Raw genomic sequence first — 21,185 nt, 5'->3', positions numbered from 1 at the left:
ATGAAAGGGTTCCGTTGAGAGCCACAAGATGGCTACAGGAGTGGAGAGAAGTCAGTAATCCAAGAGTGGAGTTGGCCCTGGATTCCATAGGCAGACAGTTTGTAGAGCAAGGCAAGATGCGAGACTATCAAAAACTCGAGATATGTCCAGACAGACGGCCCTGATCTCATGTCTGATATTGAGGGCCTCCACTATTGTTGGGAGAGTAGAAGCGGCATGTCCAAAGGAGAGTGACCAGGTCTTAAATCCAAATTGATGATCTGAGATGACGCTGTGGGGGGAAAGGAATGATTTTATGTCAACTGCGATGATGGATTCCATGACCTTGCTGATGATGTGAAGTACAGTAAGCTAATTGGTCTGTAGTTAAGGGGATCTGTTTTTGCACCTTTTTTCTGCACTGCTGTGATGTTGGCTGATTTACAATTTCCCAGGTGGGTTTCGGAGACCAGTCCTGAAGTGTATATATATATATATATATATATATATATATATATATATATATATATATATATATATATATATATATATATATTAATGAATATTTTTTTAAAACGCGAATATGCGAAGCGTGAATGTCGAACCTGGTCACACCTTATGACCCTTGAACACGCTGGGTCTGCAAATAGTGAATCGGTAAATAGTGGGGTCCGATAGTACTTCCATCCGTTGTTTGTGAAAGTTGAAGCAGCATGTCCAAGGTAGAGTGACCTCTTCTGAATTAAAGTTGATCTGATATGAAGTTATTGGAGAAAAGGAAGGATTTTATGTCAACTGCAATTATTTATTTTATGACCATGCTGAGGATTTGAAGCAAGCTGATAGGTCAGTAGTTAAGGTGGATCAGTTTTTTATTCCACTTTATTTATGTAATGTGGTGACGTTATCTGACTTCCAGCAGATGGAAGATGACTTTGGGCAAATGATAGGGTGAAAATGGCAGAAAGAGGATTGCAAGAGCAGCAGAGCAGGCTTTTTTAGACAGGTGAGCTGATGCTGTCCGGTCCAGTTGCACAATTAGAGTTGATGGTTGCCAGAAACTTCTCCATCATTTCAGGTGCAAAAGACAGGAGTAGTTGGGTGCAACTGGGTAGGGTTGGTGCATGGGGGCGAGGGGTTGGGGATCACAAGATTTGGAAGCAAACACAGAATTTAAGCATTCGGCCTTTTCAAGAGCGAAGTCTGCTGTGGTGCCATTTGAAGTGAGGGAAGGGATGGAGGGGGAGAATACTCCAGCGACAGAATTAACAAGGTGCCACCAGGTTTTAGAGGAAGGGGATAAGTTTGAAATTTCAATCTTGAGGTTGGACAGATGTTGTTGGCTGGCTCTCGTGAGTGTGGACCCACAATTTTTTATGAGCCTTGTGGAATAATCTGAGATTGGCTTCAGTTGTGTTTGCCTTCCAGGAAGAGAAGGCAAGTTGCTTCAAAGTTACTGCCTCACAACAGAATTTGGTGTGCCATGGGTGGAAAGAATGCTAGAATAACCGAAGACGAGATTGGATGGATCTGTGAGAGAGAGAGAGAGAGAGAGAGAGAGAGAGAGAGAGAGAGAGAGAGAGAGAGAGAGAGAGAGAGAGAGAGAGAGAGAGAGAGGTTGGAGAGAGAGAGAGAGAGAGGTTGGAGAGAGAGAGAGAGAGAGAGGTTGGAGAGAGAGAGAGAGAGAGAGGTTGGAGAGAGAGAGAGAGAGAGAGAGAGAGAGAGAGAGAGAGAGAGAGAGAGAGAGAGAGAGAGAGAGAGAGAGAGAGAGAGAGAGAGAGAGAGAGAGAGAGAGAGAGAGAGAGAGAGAGAGAGAGAGAGAGAGAGAGAGAGAGAGAGAGAGAGAGAGAGAGAGAGAGAGAGAGAGAGAGAGAGAGAGAGAGAGAGAGAGAGAGAGAGAGAGAGAGAGAGAGAGAGAGAGAGAGAGAGAGAGAGAGAGAGAGAGAGAGAGAGAGAGAGAGAGAGAGAGAGAGAGAGAGAGAGAGAGAGAGAGAGAGAGAGAGAGAGAGAGAGAGAGAGAGAGAGAGAGAGAGAGAGAGAGAGAGAGAGAGAGAGAGAGAGAGAGAGAGAGAGAGAGAGAGAGAGAGAGAGAGAGAGAGAGAGAGAGAGAGAGAGAGAGAGAGAGAGAGAGAGAGAGAGAGAGAGAGAGAGAGAGAGAGAGAGAGAGAGAGAGTTTCTGTGAAAGAATTCCCAGGCTGAATTGATATCCAGGGCTGTAGATATAGTAGACCAGTCCTGAAGTGAGATGGATGCTTGCAGTCCCTGCCAGTCTGTCTGAATAAACTGCCAGACTCACCAGTGCTGAGGCAGCTCTCTGAGAATAGCCAGTGAGATGTTGACTCTCACAAGCATGTGATCAGATGAAGCAATTGGAGCGAGGGAAGAGCAGGGGACATTTGCGGGGAAGTTTGTCATCATCAAGTCCGGAAGGGAGTATTTGCCATTGAGAGAAATATGGGTGTGAAAGTTCACAGATTGAATCAGTCCCATGTAGTCACAGAAGTCCTTTGCTGAAGGGCCCCATGGCTGGTGAGAGAGGGACCAACACCCATCAGATATACAGTGTCGAAAGAAAGTCTACACCTCCTTTCAAAATGTTCACCTTTTGTTGCCTTTCGTCTGGAATTAAATTGCATTAAATCAGTCTTTTCCCACCTTTATTTACACACCATAACTCAAAACTTCCAAGTGAAAAATAAATTCTACAACTTTCAGAAAATTAAAAATACAAAACTAGAATATCCAAGTTGGATAGGTGTCCACCCCCTTTATAATAACAATTCCAAACTGGAAGGGCACTCGGTGGAGCGCATACCTCTGCCCCGTAATGCCCGATCAATGAGATGATATCTGGCCCAATACGTTTTTGAAATATCTTGCAATTTATCGTTTGTGAGCCCAATCCCTCAATAGTGAAGAATCCCTTAAAAATTATAGTCGTCGGATCCGGATTCAGATCTTCACCAAGATCGAAAAAATTGGTTGTGTTCACACACCCAAAATGTCCGCCAAGTTTTCTCCAAATCCGTCCATAACTTTTTGAGATATCGTGCTATATATCAGTTTTGCCCGATCTCTCAATGATGAAGAATCACTTATAAAACTATCGTAGTCGGATCCGGATCCGGATCCGGATCCGGATCTTCACCAAAATCTAATCAGTTTTTCCTTGTCACACACCGAATCTGCCCAACAAATTTCATCTTGATCCGTACACAAACAAACAAAAAAAAGCAAACAGACATAAAGGGGTGAAAACATAACCTCTTTCACCTTTGCTGGCAAAGGCAATTAGCTGCATCTGGTGTAACCAATCACCTTCAAAATCACACAAGTTAATTGGCCTCCACCTGTGTTAAATTGTAGTGATTCTGATTATTTCAGAATAAAATCAGCTGTTCCTGTCGGTTTCCTCTGTTGGGTAGTGCATTTCACAGCAAAGACTCAACCATGAGCCCCAAAGAGCTTTCAAAAGACCTTCAGGATAAAGTTGCGGAAAGGTACAGATCAGGGGATGGGTATAAAAATATTTCCAAGGCCTTGAATATCCCTTTGAGACAGTCAAGACAATCATTAAGAAGTGGAAGGTGCATAATACCACAAACACCCTGCCTAAATCAGGCTGTTCCTCCAAACTGGATGACCAAGCAAGGAGGAGACTGATCAGAGAGGCCACCCAAAGGACAATGGTAACTATGAAAGAGCTACAGGCCTTTATGGCAAAGAATGGTCACTGTGTGCATGTGACAACAATATCCCAAGCACTCCACAAGTCTGGCCTGTACGGTTGGGTGGCAAGAAGGAAGTCTTTACTCAAAAAGGCCCACCTTGAGTCCCTTTGAGGTATGCAAAAACAAACACTCTGGAGATTCAAAAGACCTTCGGGAGATTCTGAAACCATGTGGCAAAAAGTTTTGCAGTCTGACAAAACCAAGATGGAATTTTTGGCCTAAATGTAAAGCATTATGTTTCACGCAAACCAAACACAGCACATAATCCAAAGAGCACCGTCCCTACTGTGAAGCATGGTGGTTGTAGCATCATGTTATGGGGATGATTCTCATCAGCAGTGACTGGGGCACTTGCCAGGATAGAAGGAAAAATGTATGGAGCAAAACACAGAGAAATCTTAGAGGAAAACCTGATGCCCTCTGCAAGAAAGCTGAAATTGGGACGGAAGTTCACCTTTAGTATGACAACGACCTGAAGCACACAGCTAAAGCTACACTGGAGTGGGTATGGACCAAAAAGATAAATGTCCTTGAGTGGCCCAGTCACAGACCCGACCTAAATCCAATCCAAAATCTGCGGCATGACTTGAAGATTGCCATCCATCAACGCTTCCCATGCAACTTGACCGAGCTTGAACAGCAGAATGAGCAAATATTGCCCAATCAGGTTGTTCGAGGTTGGTAGAGACCTGTCTCTCTTATGGACACTTATCCAACCAAGATATTCTCGTTTTGTAATTTTAATTAATTTTCTGAAATTTGTAGAATTTTTTTTTTCACTTGGAAGTTTTCAGTTACGATGTGTAAACAAAGGTGGAGTATCATCGGGTTGAGGCTAAGGGGATAATATTGGGAGAAAAGAAGCAGGACGATGAACTTGGCGTCAAGACAGAAACTGCACTTGCATGCCGGTTATCCAAAGAGTTGGCCTTGAGCAACATGAAAACGAATTGAACAATGCAGCATGACAAGTTATGATTTAACACAGAAAATTGGACAAAAATATAACGGAAAGACACGACGGATCCGGTCCGGGAAACTTAGCCTTGATGAGGTTGATGGAGCAATTGTCGATTGAAGCAACATGGGCAGCAGACCCCGAACCCCTGAACCTGAACAGATCGAACCAACATAGTTATAACATTTCTTTCTTGTAAACCAATGATGAATGTAAACCAAACCAATGATGTGAGCCACAAGAACTTGTTAGCGAAATCTGTGTTAATTGCAACTTACTTTATTTTTAAAAAAAATTGCTGTTAAATTAAAATTTCATTCTATTTGATTATTTTGACGTCTTTACTCTTTGCTTTGAGTCGCACATTTTAAAACATCACTTCGTTTGTCATTTACAATACTTTGCTGAAATTGCGATCTTTTGCGAATTGAAATTGCAACGAGCATTATTGGGTGTGAAGCATCATTACAAACTGTCCCTGTTTTTCATAAAAGCACAAAATTAAGGCTCATGGAAGAGCGTTTGATGGAAATTTCAAGTTCCGACTTTGAGAGATTGCTTGAGATTGACAAAAATAAACAAATTCATTATTTGTTGTGAGACGCCGCAAATGGTTAATGTTGATAAAATGCTATAAGGATTCCTGTCCTCTTAAAGTCCACGTTGAGGGTTATTCTCTTGCACTTACAAGCAGTTGTCTTGTTGTCCTTCATGACATTTTCTTCAGTCTCAGCCAAGACTCATGGAAGAACGATTCGACAAGCTTTGGAAGCTTATCTCTTGACACACCTGTCATACATATTCGCGATTCATTATCATAGGATCTGCAAAGATGCGACGAGAACCTCATCAAATGTCACGACAAATGCAAAGGACATTTTTAAGTGATGTGGAGTGTGGAATGGGTAGACATGAAACAGGCTGATTAACGGTGTTATCGACAGCAGAAAACATTGTGGAGAGCTAAGTGGGAGACCTAAGATAGTGGAGGCTGCCATAATGAGTATCTGGAAGAGTGGGACAGGATGCCATCTTGAGTGACTGGAAGGAAGAATGGGAGAGGTTGCCATCTTGAGTGGCTGGAAGGTAAAGTGGGACAGGATGCCATCTTGAGTGGCTGGAAGGTAAAGTGGGACAGGATGCCATCTTGATTGACTGGAAGGAAGAATGGGAGAGGTTGCCATCTTGAGTGGCTGGAAGGTAAAGTGGGACAGGATGCCATCTTGAGTGGCTGGAAGGTAAAGTGGGACAGGATGCAGGCAGGAATGTAATTCTTAAATAATAGAATACGAACAGTTGCACTGATGTAAAATGCCTTGAATGAACTGATGCTGGATTTTATTTTTTTTTATCCTAAATATAGTACCATGTTTACCAGCAGCTACCGGCAGCAGCGTAGTCCATCTGTAATCACAATGTGGGACTATTGCACCGTCACAGGCTTGCTAAAATAATTATTATCAGAATAATCCATGGAAGTACCCAGAGAGCATACTGCAGTGTTTTCACTTTTCGTCAAATGCGTACGTGGGTAATTTAATCTGGAGTGGTGTCGAGGCTTTAATTGGGGGCATTCCTGATCGTGCTGATCTTGTGCATAACTTTTGAGATTCACTCGGCTGAGCAGAACAATTATAGGCCTGCGGTGAACCAGGCAGCCTGCCGAGGCAGGAAGTGTGTGGGAGGTGTGCCCGGGTCCCACTTTTTTCTCATCTTTATCGGCCAACCGGTTGTCGGTATTCCTGTCCAACGGATGGCTATTTCAGGAAGATTTATGGAAGAATGTGCTGCAATTGTCCAATATCTTGCTACTGACCTTGTACAAGAGTTTTTAAGGACGTTTTGTTGATTGGTAGAGATGATGATTAATATCACTGATATATAATTGGCCAATGAACATGTGATGGCTGTGTGTGGTTAGTAGTGAACTGAAAACCTATTACTATACCCTCACATGTTCAACGTCGGGAATCGAATTACCTGGCACCACTTGAGGGAGACGAAAAAGTTGGCTCGGTGTGTCTTTCGAAGGACCACAACCTCGTTCATGCAAACACCTTGCCACTTTGCCTGATGGAGACAAATTGCATTTGCATTAACTTCACTCCCTTAAATGATGGCACATCACTTTAGGATGACTTTCCTCAATCGGACCAACTCCAGAAGAAGCTGCATTTCAGGGAGCCAAGATTGATTGACGGCACATCGAACTATCATGGTGTGCCTCGCAGGAACGCACCGGAAATTATTATAAAGAATAAAAAGGATGAAAATGGCAGTGGAGATTGTGTACATTTGTGGCCCAGCGGTGAGGACGCTGAACTGGCATTGGATCATTGAAACGGTGGTTGAAACCATAAACGGTCTCGACAGACCTGCTGTAAACCGTGGCAGATCATATCTATTCGACCTGGAAAATAGCAAACGAGAATCAATTCTTCCTTGTTGCATATCCAACCCGTCCACCAAGTTTCGTACGAATCCGTCAACAGATTTTTGAGATATCATGCTATATGTCGTTTTCAGGCCGATCTCTCAATGGTAAAAATCAATTACAATTAAAAAAAAAAAATTCTCGTATCCTGATCCGGATTCTGATCTTCACCAAAATCAAAATCAAGCCGTGTCACACACCCAACCTGTCCACCAAGTTTCATCCGAATCTTTCCGTAACTTTTTTTTTTGAGATATTTTGTTCCCAAACAAACAAACAGACAGACAGACATACATACAGGGGTGAAAACCGAACCTCTATTCACCTTCAGTGGCAGGGGTAACAAAAATGCATTTGGTACACCATCATCTTGCCAGTCTTGTCCTTCTATCAAAGGTATGCTATGAAATGTATATCTTGACCATCGTCATAACTTCAAGTAGAAGGGCACTTCGTAGAGCACATACCTCCACCACACAATGCCTGATCCATGACAACATATCAGGCCAGATTCATTTTTGAAATGTCATGCTGTACATCACCATATAGTTTTTGGCCTTATCTCTCAATGGTCAGTCAGGTCAGGTCAGATTAGATCTGTGACCTGCTACAGGCACCATGTAAACCTGTACTAACCTGTTCCATGGTCAGGTTGTCGGCAACTAAACCGTCTCCCCCACCAGGTTTTCTGGTGAGGAGGGTGTTTGGCTATGGACACCCAGCAGGATTAAAAACAAAACCTGTCAAAGGGCGTAGGAGCTCCTTGTGAGCCAACGGCCATCCATATCTAGTGCCCAACTGTGTGTGCGGACGTCCTCCTGCAGTTGGGTTACTTTTTATTAGGAGGTTGGTGGCAGGATTTGCACTCCGGCCACCGTAAAACCCTTCATTCCGCAAAACACAAAAACGCAAAAAAATCTGAAAACCCACTCCGTGGGAGTACCTCCTGTGCAGCTTCCCTTCGCAGGGCAACTCACCGGATGATGGGATTGGGGCAAAGTCTTCAGGACCCCCAATATTTGATGATAGGAAGGAAACCACGGGGTAACATTCCCAGGTCAGATTGCGGGAGGGTGTGTCAGAGTGGTGCTGAGGTGTCGTCCACCAGACAGCGATCTCCTTGGGTTAACCTGAGGCGGTCCCTTCGGGTGGGTGCCTGGAATGTCCTATCCCTAAGAGAGGATGATCACCTGTCTCTGTTATCATCTGAGCTCAAGCGTTTGGACATCGGTATTGCAGCGAGATAATGGTGGGTGGTTACACCTACAATTGGTCTAGTCGCTCTGATGGTTACCATACCCAAGGAGTTGCTGTAGCTGTGTCCAATAAGCTGACCACAATGATAATTGAGGTAACACCGGTCAACGAGCGTATTATGAGACTAAGGATTCGTCACTCCTTTGGTGTCATTTCCCTGTTCTCTGTTTATGCTCCGACTGAGGCGAGTGACCTCACCGTGAAGGACACATTCTATGCCACACTTAAGTCTGTCGTTGATCAGTGCCCCAGGCGAGATACACTTCTAGTCTTGGGGAATTTCACTGCATCGACTGTAACTGATCGGGATGGTTATGAGATGTGTGTTGGTCCCCATGGGTCAGGAACTATGAACCAGAATAGCACTAAGTTTCTTGACCTTGCAAGAAGTCATGGACTAAGGGTGGCCGGTTCATGGTTTCAAAGCCCACAAACTCATTGCTGGACTTGGTATTCCAACGCTGGCGGTGTGGCAAAGGAGATTGACCATGTCCTCATTGACAGTCGCTGGAGGATGATCCACAACTGCAGGGTCAGCCGGAGTGCTCAGTTCCTCAATACTGACCACAGGCTTGTTGTAGCAACTCTGAAGTTGCACCTTAAATCCAGGAGAATGGTACCATCCCAGCCTCAGCTGGATGTTGGCAAGCTCAAGGATGAGAGAGTAGCTGAGGAGTTTGTGAACAAGCTGAGTGGAGATTTTGGGGGTCTGGGTGCTTTGGGGGTCCTGAAGAGTTATGGAGTGCTTTCAAGGCCACCGTACTTGATGTTGCCGGTGGATATCTTGGAACTCACCGCAGGGCAAAGAAGAATTTTGTCTCTCAAGGGACACAGGATACCATTACCAGAGTCGCAGGGTCAACCTGAATGGCAGAGCTGAGCTGTTCAGGGAGCTGAGGTGTAAAACTGTATGTGCGCTAAGGGTGGACATGGAGGCCTCTGTGCGAGGAATCTTTGAGGGGGTAGAGCATCACCTGTGGACAGGTGATTCTCGTCCTGCTTACAGGAGAATTCGCACATTATGTTCATCCAAGCCCATCCCTCAGTGTACTGCAGTTAGAGCAGAGGGTGGTCGGCTCTTGACAGAGGAGTCTGAAGTGAAGGCCTGCTGGGCCGGTTACTTTGAGCAGTTGTACCAGGTGATCCACCAGCTGTCGAGTTCGACGTCAGGGGTGTTACAATCCCTGTTGCTGACCCTCCAATCAACTGTGGTCCACCTTCGCTTGTGGAAACACAGGCTGCGGTGAACCGGTTGAAATGGGGCAAAGCTCCAGGGATCTGTGGCATCCATGTTGAAGTTCTCGAGGCTGGTGGAAATGCTGCACTCATGTCGTTGCATGCAGTTTTGTGCTCTGCCTGGAACACAGGCATCATCCCAACTGACTGGAAGAGGGGCCTTGTTCACCCTCTCTGGAAAGGGAAGGGTGATCGCCAAGACTGCAACAACTACCGAGGGTGACGCTGCTTTCAGTGCCGGGCAAGGTCTTTGCTCGGATAATTCTTGGGATATCATGCAGAGCACGATATTTGCGAAATTCACAAAACAAATTTGACCTAGAAAATAATTGTTGGTTGAATTCATTGACCAATTAACTTCTCTTCAAATTTCAAGTGAATCGGATGAAAATTTCCAATTTTATCACTTGGACTATTTTGACCTCTTGGCCGATGTTGACCTCAAAAATAATTGGTGGTTGAATTCAGTGACCTGAAATGCAAATCCTCTTCAAATTTCAAGTCAATGAAATGAAAATTGAGAATTTCAGAAATACCTCCTTAGTTGTTGACCTTGCAACGAGGTTGACCATTTGGCCTAATGTTGACCTCAAAAATAACTGGCTGGTTGAATTCAGTGACCCGAAAAAAAAATCCTCTTCACATTTTAATTCAATCAGATGAAAAATGAGGATTTTAGAAATCTAACCTAAGTTGTTGAACTTTCGCCTATGTTGACCTCAAAAATAATTGGCTCGTTGAATTCAGTGACCTGAAATGTAAATCCTCTTCAAATTTTAAGTCAATCGGATGAAAATTGACAATTTTAGAAATTCGGCCTATGTTGACCTTTTGGTCGATTTTGACCTCAAAAATAATCGGTAGTTGAATTCAGTGACCTGAAATATAAACCCTCTTCAAATTTCAAGTCAATCGGTTGAAAATTGAGGATTTTAGAAATACCACCTTAGTTGTTGACCTTGGGCCTATGTTGACCTTTTTGTCCCTGTTGACTTCAAAAATAATTAGCTACTTGTATTCAGTGACCAGAAGTATAAATCCTCTTAAAATTTCAAGTCAATCTGATAAAAATTGAGGATTTTATAAATACCACCTTAGTTGTTGACCTTTGGCCTATGTTGACCTTTTGTCCGATGTTGACCTCAAAAGTAATTAGTAGTTGATATATGCAAATTTGCAAATGGGATATGCAAATCCTCTTCAAATTCCAAGTCAATGGGATGAAAATTGGACAGACAGACAGACGGAATAACAAAATCGACGAACCAATATACTTTAAAAATCTTCGATTTTGCAAGTAACAAACAAACAAACAAACAAACAGACAGACAAGGTGAAAACATAACCTCCTTCACCTTTCAGTGGTGGAAGTAATAAACCATAATCACACAAATTAGTCATTCATATCTATGGTACACCGTCCACGATGCGAAACAGCGTTGATGTACAATGTCAATACAGTAGTTTGTGTGTAAAGTTGTCACTTTTCTATTCATGAAACAGCCTTCTTTGGCAGGATGCTGAAACACTCATCTCTCAGTTCTGCAAACCAAAGAAGTTCAACAGACTATATTTAAAACTACATGGTGCATTTTCTTCCAAAACTACACAAACATATCACCCAAAAATATCATTGTTTGCCTCTCTCCATGAAGAGTTATCGCAATATCAAAATGTCACAATTTCAACATTTTTCCGAATTCATGTGCATTCCGTCGCATGACGTTGGTCGTCGTCACGTGTCATTGGTCATCACATGACACGAAAATTGATTATTTCTAAATATCTTACAAATTTAATTTCGCTCCATGAAACATCCTCTCCCCCACCCCCACCCCCCATGAGGGTATCCACCTCATCCATTTAGCTAGTCCTCCTCCATAACCTTTTGCTGGATATATAACGCCAATCTTTGTGATTGGTCACCATTACTCATTTGACATCATCCTTACTTTGACATTCCTGATTTTTCCCATCGGTACCAGGACACACCTGAACAACTTTGTCAATGTACTTTCCTTTGACAGCATTTGTGTTAGAAACCAGGACCACATCGTCTACTCGAACATTGCGTCTCTCTGCATTCCACTTTTTTTTTTAATTCGTGACACCAACAATGGGAACACATCTCTGGGCTCGCATCTCAAAAACGAGTTGACTACCTTTTGCACAAAGTCGACTCGATTCTTTTGATTCTGTGCCTCTCTGCAGGTCCTTGAGCTACTTCACTTGATGCTCGTCCAAGCAGCATACACTGAACAACAAAATTTTTTTTACTGGAGATGTGTAAAGTGATTTAGACTAATTTGGGTACGCTGATTTCAAAAATCATAACCCTTTTGCTGTATCACGTCAGGATTTTCAGTAACAGAAATATTCCCATTGCCTAGAAGTCAGGATTTCAATGAAATTTACAAAAATTCATTTATTCATTTATTTCATCATGAATGCTTCAAAATTATAGAAATTACAGAAAACTCCACTAGAATGTAATTAAAAATGCTTTAGGCATTTGGCTTTGCGTTTGTGCTGCTCTGTGTCAGTTTCACGATGCAGGAACCAGCAGAAATCGCCCATCATGTTCGGGTTGTGCCGCCCTTGGTAACGCGTCTCCATGAGTGAAATCTCTTGGTGGAATCGCTCGCCGTGCTCGTCCGAGACTGCTCCCAAGTTGTCAGGGAAGAAGTTCAGGTGCTGGTGTAGGAAATGGATTTTCAGGGACATCCTGGAGCCAAGTTTCCTGAAGGACTCCAGCAGCTGCTGCACTATTTCTTCATAGTTGTCCGCGCGCTCGTTCCCCAAGAAGTTGTCCGTCACAGCTTTGAAGCTCCTCCACGCTGCCAGCTCTTTGGGGTTTAGAGTTGTCGGAAAAGTTTCGTCCTTCATAATCTGTCGGATTTGTGGTCCAACAAAGACACCAGCCTTGATCTTGGCCTCCGACAAGGTGTTGCCAAACTTTTCCTTGAGGTATAAAAACCCACGCCCATTCAGATCCATTGCCCATACAAAACTTTTCATCAAGCCGAGCTTTATGTGGAGTGGTGGAAGGAAAACCTTGGCTGGGTCGACAAGGGCGACATGCTTCACGTTGTGTCGACCAGGTACATGCTCTTTTCGCTCTTCCCAATCTTTCTTCGTCCAGTGATTCTTGTCGTCTCTGCTATCCCAGAGACAAAGGAAGCACATGTATTTCGTGTAGCCTGACTGCAGCCCTAACAACAGCGCCACCACTTTCAAGTCTCCGCAGATGTGCCAGTTGAAGTCATTGTACTTGATGGAATCAAGCAGCTGCCGCATAGTCTCATAGGTCTCTGTCAAGCCAAACGCGTGAGCCAGTGGGACTGATGGTTTCTCGTTGCCATTGTGGAGCAAAACAGCCTTCAAGCTGTTCTTCCCCAAATCGATGAAGAGGCGCCAGTCTGCAGGATCGTGATCACACCCAAGTTCTTTCAACAGACCGTTGATGTCACTGCAGAATGTCATCGTGTCTTCCATCTCAAAGAACTCAGCCATGTCTCTGTGACGTGCTCTGAACAAGGATATCTTGGTGTTAGGTTCAAGTAGATTCCACTGCTGCAGCCTTGATCCAGGCAGCTCTGCCTTCGCCTTTGACAGCGAGAGATCTCTTACAAGATCATTTAAGTCTCCCTGGTTCAGAAGGTGTGATTCTTGAGTGTCGGGTTCAAAAGGTTCATCATCACCATCCTCTTCACCACTGCTTACAGCTATGTTCTGATCAGCTGGAGGTGTTGGAACGGGGTTCTCGTCATCATGAGGCACAGGTTTACGAGCAGAGACGCAGTCAGCGTACTTGATGTGACCTTTATTCTTCTTGTTGAAGCCGGCGATGCTTGTGCAGCAGAAATAACAATCATCATGATGATTCTGCGGCTCACGCCATATCATGGGCACCACAAATGGCATGCTCGCGCGCTTGCCCACCAACCACTGAGTCAAGGTTGTGTGACAGCTTGCGCAGCAGATGTGTGGTGCCCAGCTCTGTTCTTGGTCCCCCACCTTACACCCGAAGTAGTGAAAGTAGGCGGCCTTCATTTTCACTGCTGTAGATATACTTCGCTGTTGATCTTTTTTGGTATACCGACCACAGACATAACAGAAGTTGTCAGGATGATTGGTACAGGAACGCCTACTCATCTTTATCTGAAAGAAAGAAATATAACACAAGTTAACAACAATTGTACGAAATAGACATGTTAAAGACATATGTAAATTTCATTGAAATCCTGACTTCTAGGCAATGGGAATATTTCTGTTCCTGAAAATCCTGACGTGATACAGCAAAACGGTTATGATTTTTGAAATCAGCGTACCCAAATTAGTCTTAATCACTTTACACATCTCCAGTAAAAAAAAATTTTTGAAATTTGTTGTTCAGTGATATCGTTCGGGCACAGATACGCATCGTCAGCGGGATCATTTGGGAACACAGGCAATGGGATATCAATTGACCAAGTGTACTCCATCCAGCAGGCTTGTGTTCATCTTAAAAGGGGTTAAAACCAGATCCCCGATGGCTTTTTTCAGTATCAACTGACAGATTTTCACTTGGGACTCTGCGCAGCCATTCTGGTGTGCTGCTGTTTTGAGTTGACGTCTTGGTTACTTTGAGACCTGGTTCGTCTCCTTTCTACCTCCTGAAACCCACCCACGTGTAGGAGCTAACGATAGAACTTGCACGCACACATGGAGGTCGATATTTCGATACTTTGACACCTGTGGGGGCTCTGTTCCACCTTCTGAAACCCGCACATGGAGATGAAAACCACCACACACACACACACACACACACACACACACACACACACACACACACACACACACACACACACACACACACACACACACACACACACACACACACACACAGTCATGTTCTCAGATATTGAAGAACACCACATTACACCATGCTGTAGCTCTTTAGAAAGGCCTGTTGGTTTTACAGTACTGTCGGACCCCACTATTCGCGGATTTGCTAATCGCAGACCCCGCATATTTGAGGGCCATGAAGTGTGACCTGCTTTGACATTTGCACTTCGCGGATTTGTGTTTTTTTATCATTATTATTGTTATTATTGTTATTGTTATAATGTTAACGCTTCAGGACTGTTCTCCTATACCCACCTGGGAAATTGGAAATCGGCCAACATCGCAGCATTCCATAAAAAGGTGCAAAAACGGATCCCATAAACTCCAGCCCAGTTAGCTGACTGTACTACCAATCTTCAACAAGGTCATGGAATCCATCATCGCAAGTTGACATAAAATCATTCCTTTTCTCCAACAGCCTCATCTCAGATCATCAATTTGGATTCAGTCCTGGTCACTCTACCTTAGACATGCTGCTTCTACTCTCTCAACAGTGGTGGAGGCCCTCAATATCAGACATGATATCAGGGCCCTCTCTGGATATATGTCGAGCTTTTCATAGTCTCGCATTCTTGCCTTTCTCTCCAAACTCTCTGCTTGTGGAATCCAAGACCAACTTCACTCTTGGATCACTGACTTCCTCCACTCCTGTAGCCATCTTGTGGCTCTCAGCAGAACCCTTTCATCTTCTCTCCTTGTCAAGGCTGGAGTACCCCAAGGTAATGTTCTTGGCCCCATATTATTCATAATCATCATCAGTGATCTCTCTAACTCTCTGGAAATTCCTCTTTATCTCTTTGCTGATGACTCCACTTTCCACCATGACATCTCTCATACCTCTGGCAGACAGGCAGCAGCCTTTTCCCTCTCATCAGACCTCGACCAAAAAAATAATCACAAACTGGTCAAACACAATATTGCTTATGTATCCATATTGTTCACCCTGCGTTCTCCCTTACCCCTCATTGTTACCTGCATTCCTTGTTTGTCCGTCTCCTGCTGTTGGTGTTTTCCATTTTTACTGCTGTTCCCTTTGTTATGTTGTGTCCTGATTTGTTCTGTGCAATCGCTCTTTCACGAGCCTAGACCATCCATCCATCCATTAGGACCATACTCTGTGCAGAGCGTTGGTGCCGCCGAAGCAGTCTCCTTGGCTATTGGGAACAATCCTGGACGGGTCGCCACTCCGACACAGTATACCAGCATGCTGGCACTCATTTTGCCGACCTCGGAAGGATGACAGGCAGAGTCAACCCCACCTGGTGTTAATTCAACAGCTGAGCGGGATTTGAACTCAGGACCCTAGGATCCCAAGCCCACTACCTTAACCATTAAGCCAACACCAGGCATGCCTAGACCATGTAAAAAAAAAAAATCAATCCTCCGACATTCACGACATTATTCATCCCTCGCGAATAGCAGGATCTGACAGTATTTTAATAATCTGGTAATTGCTCAATTAGTTCAATAAAACAATTTTAATTGAATATTCACTCGCCAGTCAGCACTTGTGCCCATCAACCAAGCTGGAGGTATTGCTGTACATTTGGAATGTAACAACAAATATGATATGAAGTATTCCTTCATTACACTGTCATCAATCTCCACCTTTCCCTCATCCACACACAGGCTTTTCCTCCTCCTTCCAAGAAAGAAGAGCAACATCGAGTTGAAACACCAGCTGCGGCAACTCCCAGGGTACTGCAGAAAGTTTCTTGCTCACCAGCACCTGGGACTGGTCGAGGAAGACCTTTTGAGGGAGGGTGAGTAATAATAAAGTCCTCTAGTCTGTCCACACTTTGCTTTTGAAATGCAATGGTGTAATTGGGGTATAATGTCAGAGATGTAGCCAAAGAGCAAGACCCATCTCGTCGTCATCATCATCATCATCATTTTCGAAATGTACCTTTATTGGTCTAAAACGATCCATGTCAGTACTGTACATGCAACATCTGTGCTGTGGGGGAAGGTGTCGAGGTATTTGCCTGCCAAGATAGATTAGGGCAGTTGAGTCCTCAACTGATAGTCCTCTATGACGTGGGTCATCACTCCATCGATGTCTCTGGGTGTGACCCCTCCCCCACCCCAACCCTCTCCCTATGTGCTATGCTGGATGTTCAGCATCAATTAATGTGCACCTCTCAGGTCAGAGTCCAGGGGAGCAACTGCGTGGGAGACTGGACGTGGATGGGGACGAGTGCTTTTTCCAGTCTGTGCAACAGCATGCCAGGCAGGAGGGGCTGTTAGACCATGCAGTTGCACTGCCCCTCCACCCTTCTTCTCCAGCATGCAAAGAGGTTGGTTTGTTGAATGTATAACTAATGCAAGACCATTTCAATTTACCTGCACCAATTTGGTGATCACTTTCAATGCTTCATGGGTCATTTTACTTCGAATGATTGTGCGGCCTCTTTTAAATAATGACCATTCAAAATGATGAAATTTTTTGATGAAATTTTTTCACCTAATGTGGCACTTCATCTTCGGGCCTGGGCAATTTCAGTTTTTAGAGTGTGGATCAATACCAAGTAGACTGATATGCCATTTTATACAAGAGGTCGAGGTTCATGGAAAAGCCTTGCGACAGAGACAGAGTGAAAGACAAAGGGAAACTTCCTGAGCAGTTTGTAGCAGAGATAGGATTTGGACTGCACTACTGACTATTAGCTATTGGTTTGTTAGTGGTGGCTTTAACAGTTCAAAAAGTAAACACATGAACACACCATGAGCCTAATTCTAGCACTGTGCTTAAAATCAACCGGCCGACTGGTTTCTCCTTTGTCATGGCAGCATCAGAACCTGTACTGACGTTACACCCGTGCAAGTCCAAAGGCCGACAATGATGTCAAACAAATGTGGTCAATACCCTAGTCAAAAAAAAAACGTCGGGAAAAATATGAGAAAAAATAGGAAAAAATATAGATACAAAAATGTTTTTTCCCCTATTTTTTTCCATTTGAAAAAAATTATATTAAATAGTGAGTTTTGGAACCAAAAACAAAGGAAGAAATAGGAAAAAAAATATTAAAAACAGTGAGTTTTGGGGGGGAAAAAAAGGGGGAAAAAGTTCATTAAAAAAAGAAAATTGCTAATTTTGGAAAAAAAAACAATCGAAGAAAATAGGTGAAAAATGGATTTCAAAAAGCCAGTTTCGAACAAAAAAGGTCAGGTCAAGTCAGGTATGGGAGCATGCACCAGAGCAGCGCGTCGCTGGGTCCACTTACCGCCGGTACTCCGGGTGCCTCCGTCTGGCCATCCTCCAGGCAAATGCATGGCCCATCCCCATCTCCTTGAGACGCCGATCAACCTGCTCCAAACACGAGGCACGTGGTCGGCACGTTTTGCCTCCTCCACTCACGAGGCTCCCTCGCCGAGAGAATCTGGTAAGCAGGATCAGCGTCAGGAAAACGAGCCACACGTCCATACCCTGAGTTTAAAATCAGGGTCACACCTGACCTCCATTTTGAATCATGCAAGTCATAATAGCTGCGTGTCGGTTTAACTGTTATTTTGAAATTTCTCTTAATGTTATCGAAACAACATGAGATCATGGTTAACAAGTGATGGAAGTTTTGAATAATCTCCAAAGCCTCATCATAAACTTTCTTGAAAAGTTGTACATGCTGAATAAATAAAACCATTATATAACTTTAGAGCAACTATTTGTTATAAATCAAGGTTGAGTTAATAAAAAAATTTCCAAAACACAACAAAAATGGCAGTTGGAAACTGAAGAGTTGCACTGAAAATCGATGTTGATACAGTAATTGGATATGGCTGACTTTAAACCCGGCCTGTGTGTCTCTTGCTTGGAATGGAAACCAGTGCCCTAGTTTCTCGTGGCTTTATTTATAGGGTTTTATGGCAACAGTAATTGAGCCGGAGTTAGCATTGGTAGAAGAATTATGGTTCCTTACCAGAGATTAGGTGGGAATTTATTGATGGCCACATTAGTTTCGAAGAATTCAATTTCAACAGGCCAATCGTGCAATTGACAATGGTGTTCTGACACGATAAGCATGCAGCCTCAGCACCGTATCTTGCTCACTCAGACGTACAAAATAATCGGTTTGTTTTCAACCAAAGAATGTAATCTGCATCTCCATAGCTCGATTGATACCCTTCAATGTGGCTTCGGATCCTAAATATGTACAAATTTAAGCCAAGGTATTACTGACACCCTCTGACCTTGACCTCACTGGAACGTTAGTTTTGAAAATCACACAGTTGTTCCTTCCTGTGACGTGGTTGTTTCAGCTTGAGGACACAACCAGCTCTATAATAACTTTCCAACATTCAAAACTCTTCATCCATAATATTCACTTCAATAACAATCAAAGTTCACCTTCTTGTTGTTGTAACAGATTGGCTGGGTTTCTGCAATTAGTACCAATAGGTAGAAGGAATATCATGGGAGAAGGGTAAATAAGCAGCTATATGGATGAAATTTACAACACGTTCATTTAGGTAGGCTGACCGTCATGGGAAGCAAGGAGAAGCGGATGTTTTGGGTTTTAACCCTTCGTCAGAGCAAAAACATCGTCTATTTCATCCATTGTTCTAATTGTCCACCGATGCAATTTGATACTGGCCTTCACGAGCAAGACTAATTCTTCATTCTGAATAGGCAGGTAGATTGTTAATGTTAATTTGTCATCATAGTTTTTATCCAATCTGCATCCTGAGGTCTTCTATGAACTGCCATCTTTACCATCATCTCCAATCACACTGACAACGCCGGTTTTCATCGATCCTTCCTCTCATCAACCTCATGGTGGTCTTCCAAGTTCCTCAGTTCGCTTCTGCACCCACCTTCCTAAAAGTCCTCATGTTTGTCTTTTTTTAACAGTCCGAGTAGCCTGTTAAGCGTCTCGGTTCTTGGTGCTGCCTTTTCACTTGTCCTTCAGTTTTAAACTCTCTGGGGCATGCACGACATTATGTGGGATGAAGGTACATCAGTGGCGGCTGTCCACCTGTGAATGTGTAGCAGTTCCATCTTGTTCGCACTTACTGCATTGCCAGATAATGCTTGATGTGGAGGCAAAAAGAAGACTTATCGGCTCGGCTTAGTGAATGAGAAAAACATGTTTAAAGCAAAGCGTTGTCTTTGATTACGGCTTTTTTGAGTTTGCCAGGGGGTGTTTTAGCGATTCTATATGCTCACTCTGGGTCTGCAATGGCAAACCGCCCATTATAACCCTTTTCAAGAAACTGCTTTGCCAGCGCCGGCGTCCTGTAACAGAACATGGTACATCAGAATCAGAATACGCTGATAGGTCAGGGTCATTGATGGGGTGGCGATTCATGCACGCTAATCAACCCCGGCCTTGCTTCACTGAAGAACAAGTGCCGGTTGAATTCGGACCAATTGAGGGGCAATTTTCTGGTTTCAAAGGCTTCACCTCTTTGCCCTAATGTCAGCCAAACGATAAGACGACATGGTAATGTTACTTAAAGAAGGAAAGCCATTACTCCTGGCAATAACTGTGTTATATTACTTTGCAATGCAAACTAGCTATCTTGTAAGGTCGGTGGTAAAACACTAAGGTTCTGCTCTGCATGTGGACATTTTTTTTTAAAGCCATCCACTCTGATTTCAATGGAAGTATGCAGGAATGAGGGTATGGGTTAAAAGAGGCGATTTTCTCTTCATCCTGATTTATTTTACAGTACTTCCTTGTGGAGAGCTTCAAATCATACATGGAGTGTGTTTCAAGTTGTGTGTGCTTTCTCAGATTTCCCCCCTGGAAGCAGTGGGAGTCTTTGCATTGAGGAGCAAGAGCATCAGTTCTCTGATGCTGAAGAAGAGAAAAGCTGTGAAGTGGAAGGAAATATCAGCGCAGCAAAGTACAGGACATCTGCTACAGGTCCAGTGAGAGATCCAAAGGTCCTCAGCAGAAGCCAAGAAAAAGAAGTATCCTCCAGCGTTTGGTGCGGTGATAGTCCCGTGCCGATTGGCCCATCGAAGGTTAAATACCATTCAACATGTTCGCAGCCTTCGTCAGGATGTGACATCAGTCCCAAGGCTAAAGACGAACCTCATCCTGGTTTTATATCGCCAGCCTGCTGCCCTCTTAAACTGGAGCCACCCCCTGTATGCCGGTCAAGTTCGACGCTCTCATCGATGTCTACCAGCTCACAATCCTGGCCTTCTTTAGGACGCTCAGCAGCAAGTCTTCCTTTCCATCTCACGACACCAGGCTTCCTTGTTTGTGCAGAGGGGATGCAACATTTTCAACAAGTCTCAACAGGGCCTGTCACCGAAAAACACGCCACCATCATGCAAACTGTCGTTACGTCTGGGGTGTCTGATCCCACGGCCTACTCCGAAACGTTAGTCTCCTCAGCCTTTTCTGCCGAACCTTGTACAACACAAGACACCAGTGTGGTTGAACTGCCATCGTTACCATCATCTCCAATGACACCTACAACACCGGTTCTGGAGGATCCCAAGGTGGATCCTTCATCCGACCAACCTCACTCACTTTCTCCGGATGCTTCAGCTTCCCATGTTACGGGTGATTGTTCTTCAGGAACAGACCCTCACTCATCCGTTTGCCAGTCAGCGATTTCGTCATCGACACAAGAGCTGACTGGTGGAAGGGTCACCTGGAGGAATGAACCAGACGGCACGTTATCCACACCTTGTACTTCTTTAAGCCACTGCCGAGAAAAAGGGGTAGGTAAACGATTTCTTACAAAC

General features: G+C 43.9%; 1 protein-coding gene across 3 annotated transcripts in view; it reads left to right on the top strand.

Moving 5' to 3' along the window:
* Positions 1-21,185, top strand: part of LOC147020318 (zinc finger protein 40-like) — a 104,047-nt gene that overhangs the window by 75,072 nt on the left and 7,790 nt on the right. For all 3 annotated transcript variants that reach the window (XM_085895615.1, XM_085895616.1, XM_085895614.1), the window contains 3 exons: positions 16,112-16,245; positions 16,628-16,779; positions 20,218-21,161. In XM_085895615.1, coding sequence (XP_085751741.1) covers positions 16,112-16,245; positions 16,628-16,779; positions 20,218-21,161 — 1,230 coding nt within the window. The remainder of the gene's footprint in view (positions 1-16,111; positions 16,246-16,627; positions 16,780-20,217; positions 21,162-21,185) is intronic.

Source organism: Eptatretus burgeri, chromosome 9 (assembly GCF_056783735.1).
Source record: "Eptatretus burgeri isolate ZD-2024b chromosome 9, Ebu_testis_v1, whole genome shotgun sequence".
Classification (NCBI taxonomy): domain Eukaryota; kingdom Metazoa; phylum Chordata; class Myxini; order Myxiniformes; family Myxinidae; genus Eptatretus; species Eptatretus burgeri.
The sequence above is the reverse complement of the archived record's forward strand: the minus strand, read 5'-3'. Positions and strand labels throughout refer to the sequence as shown.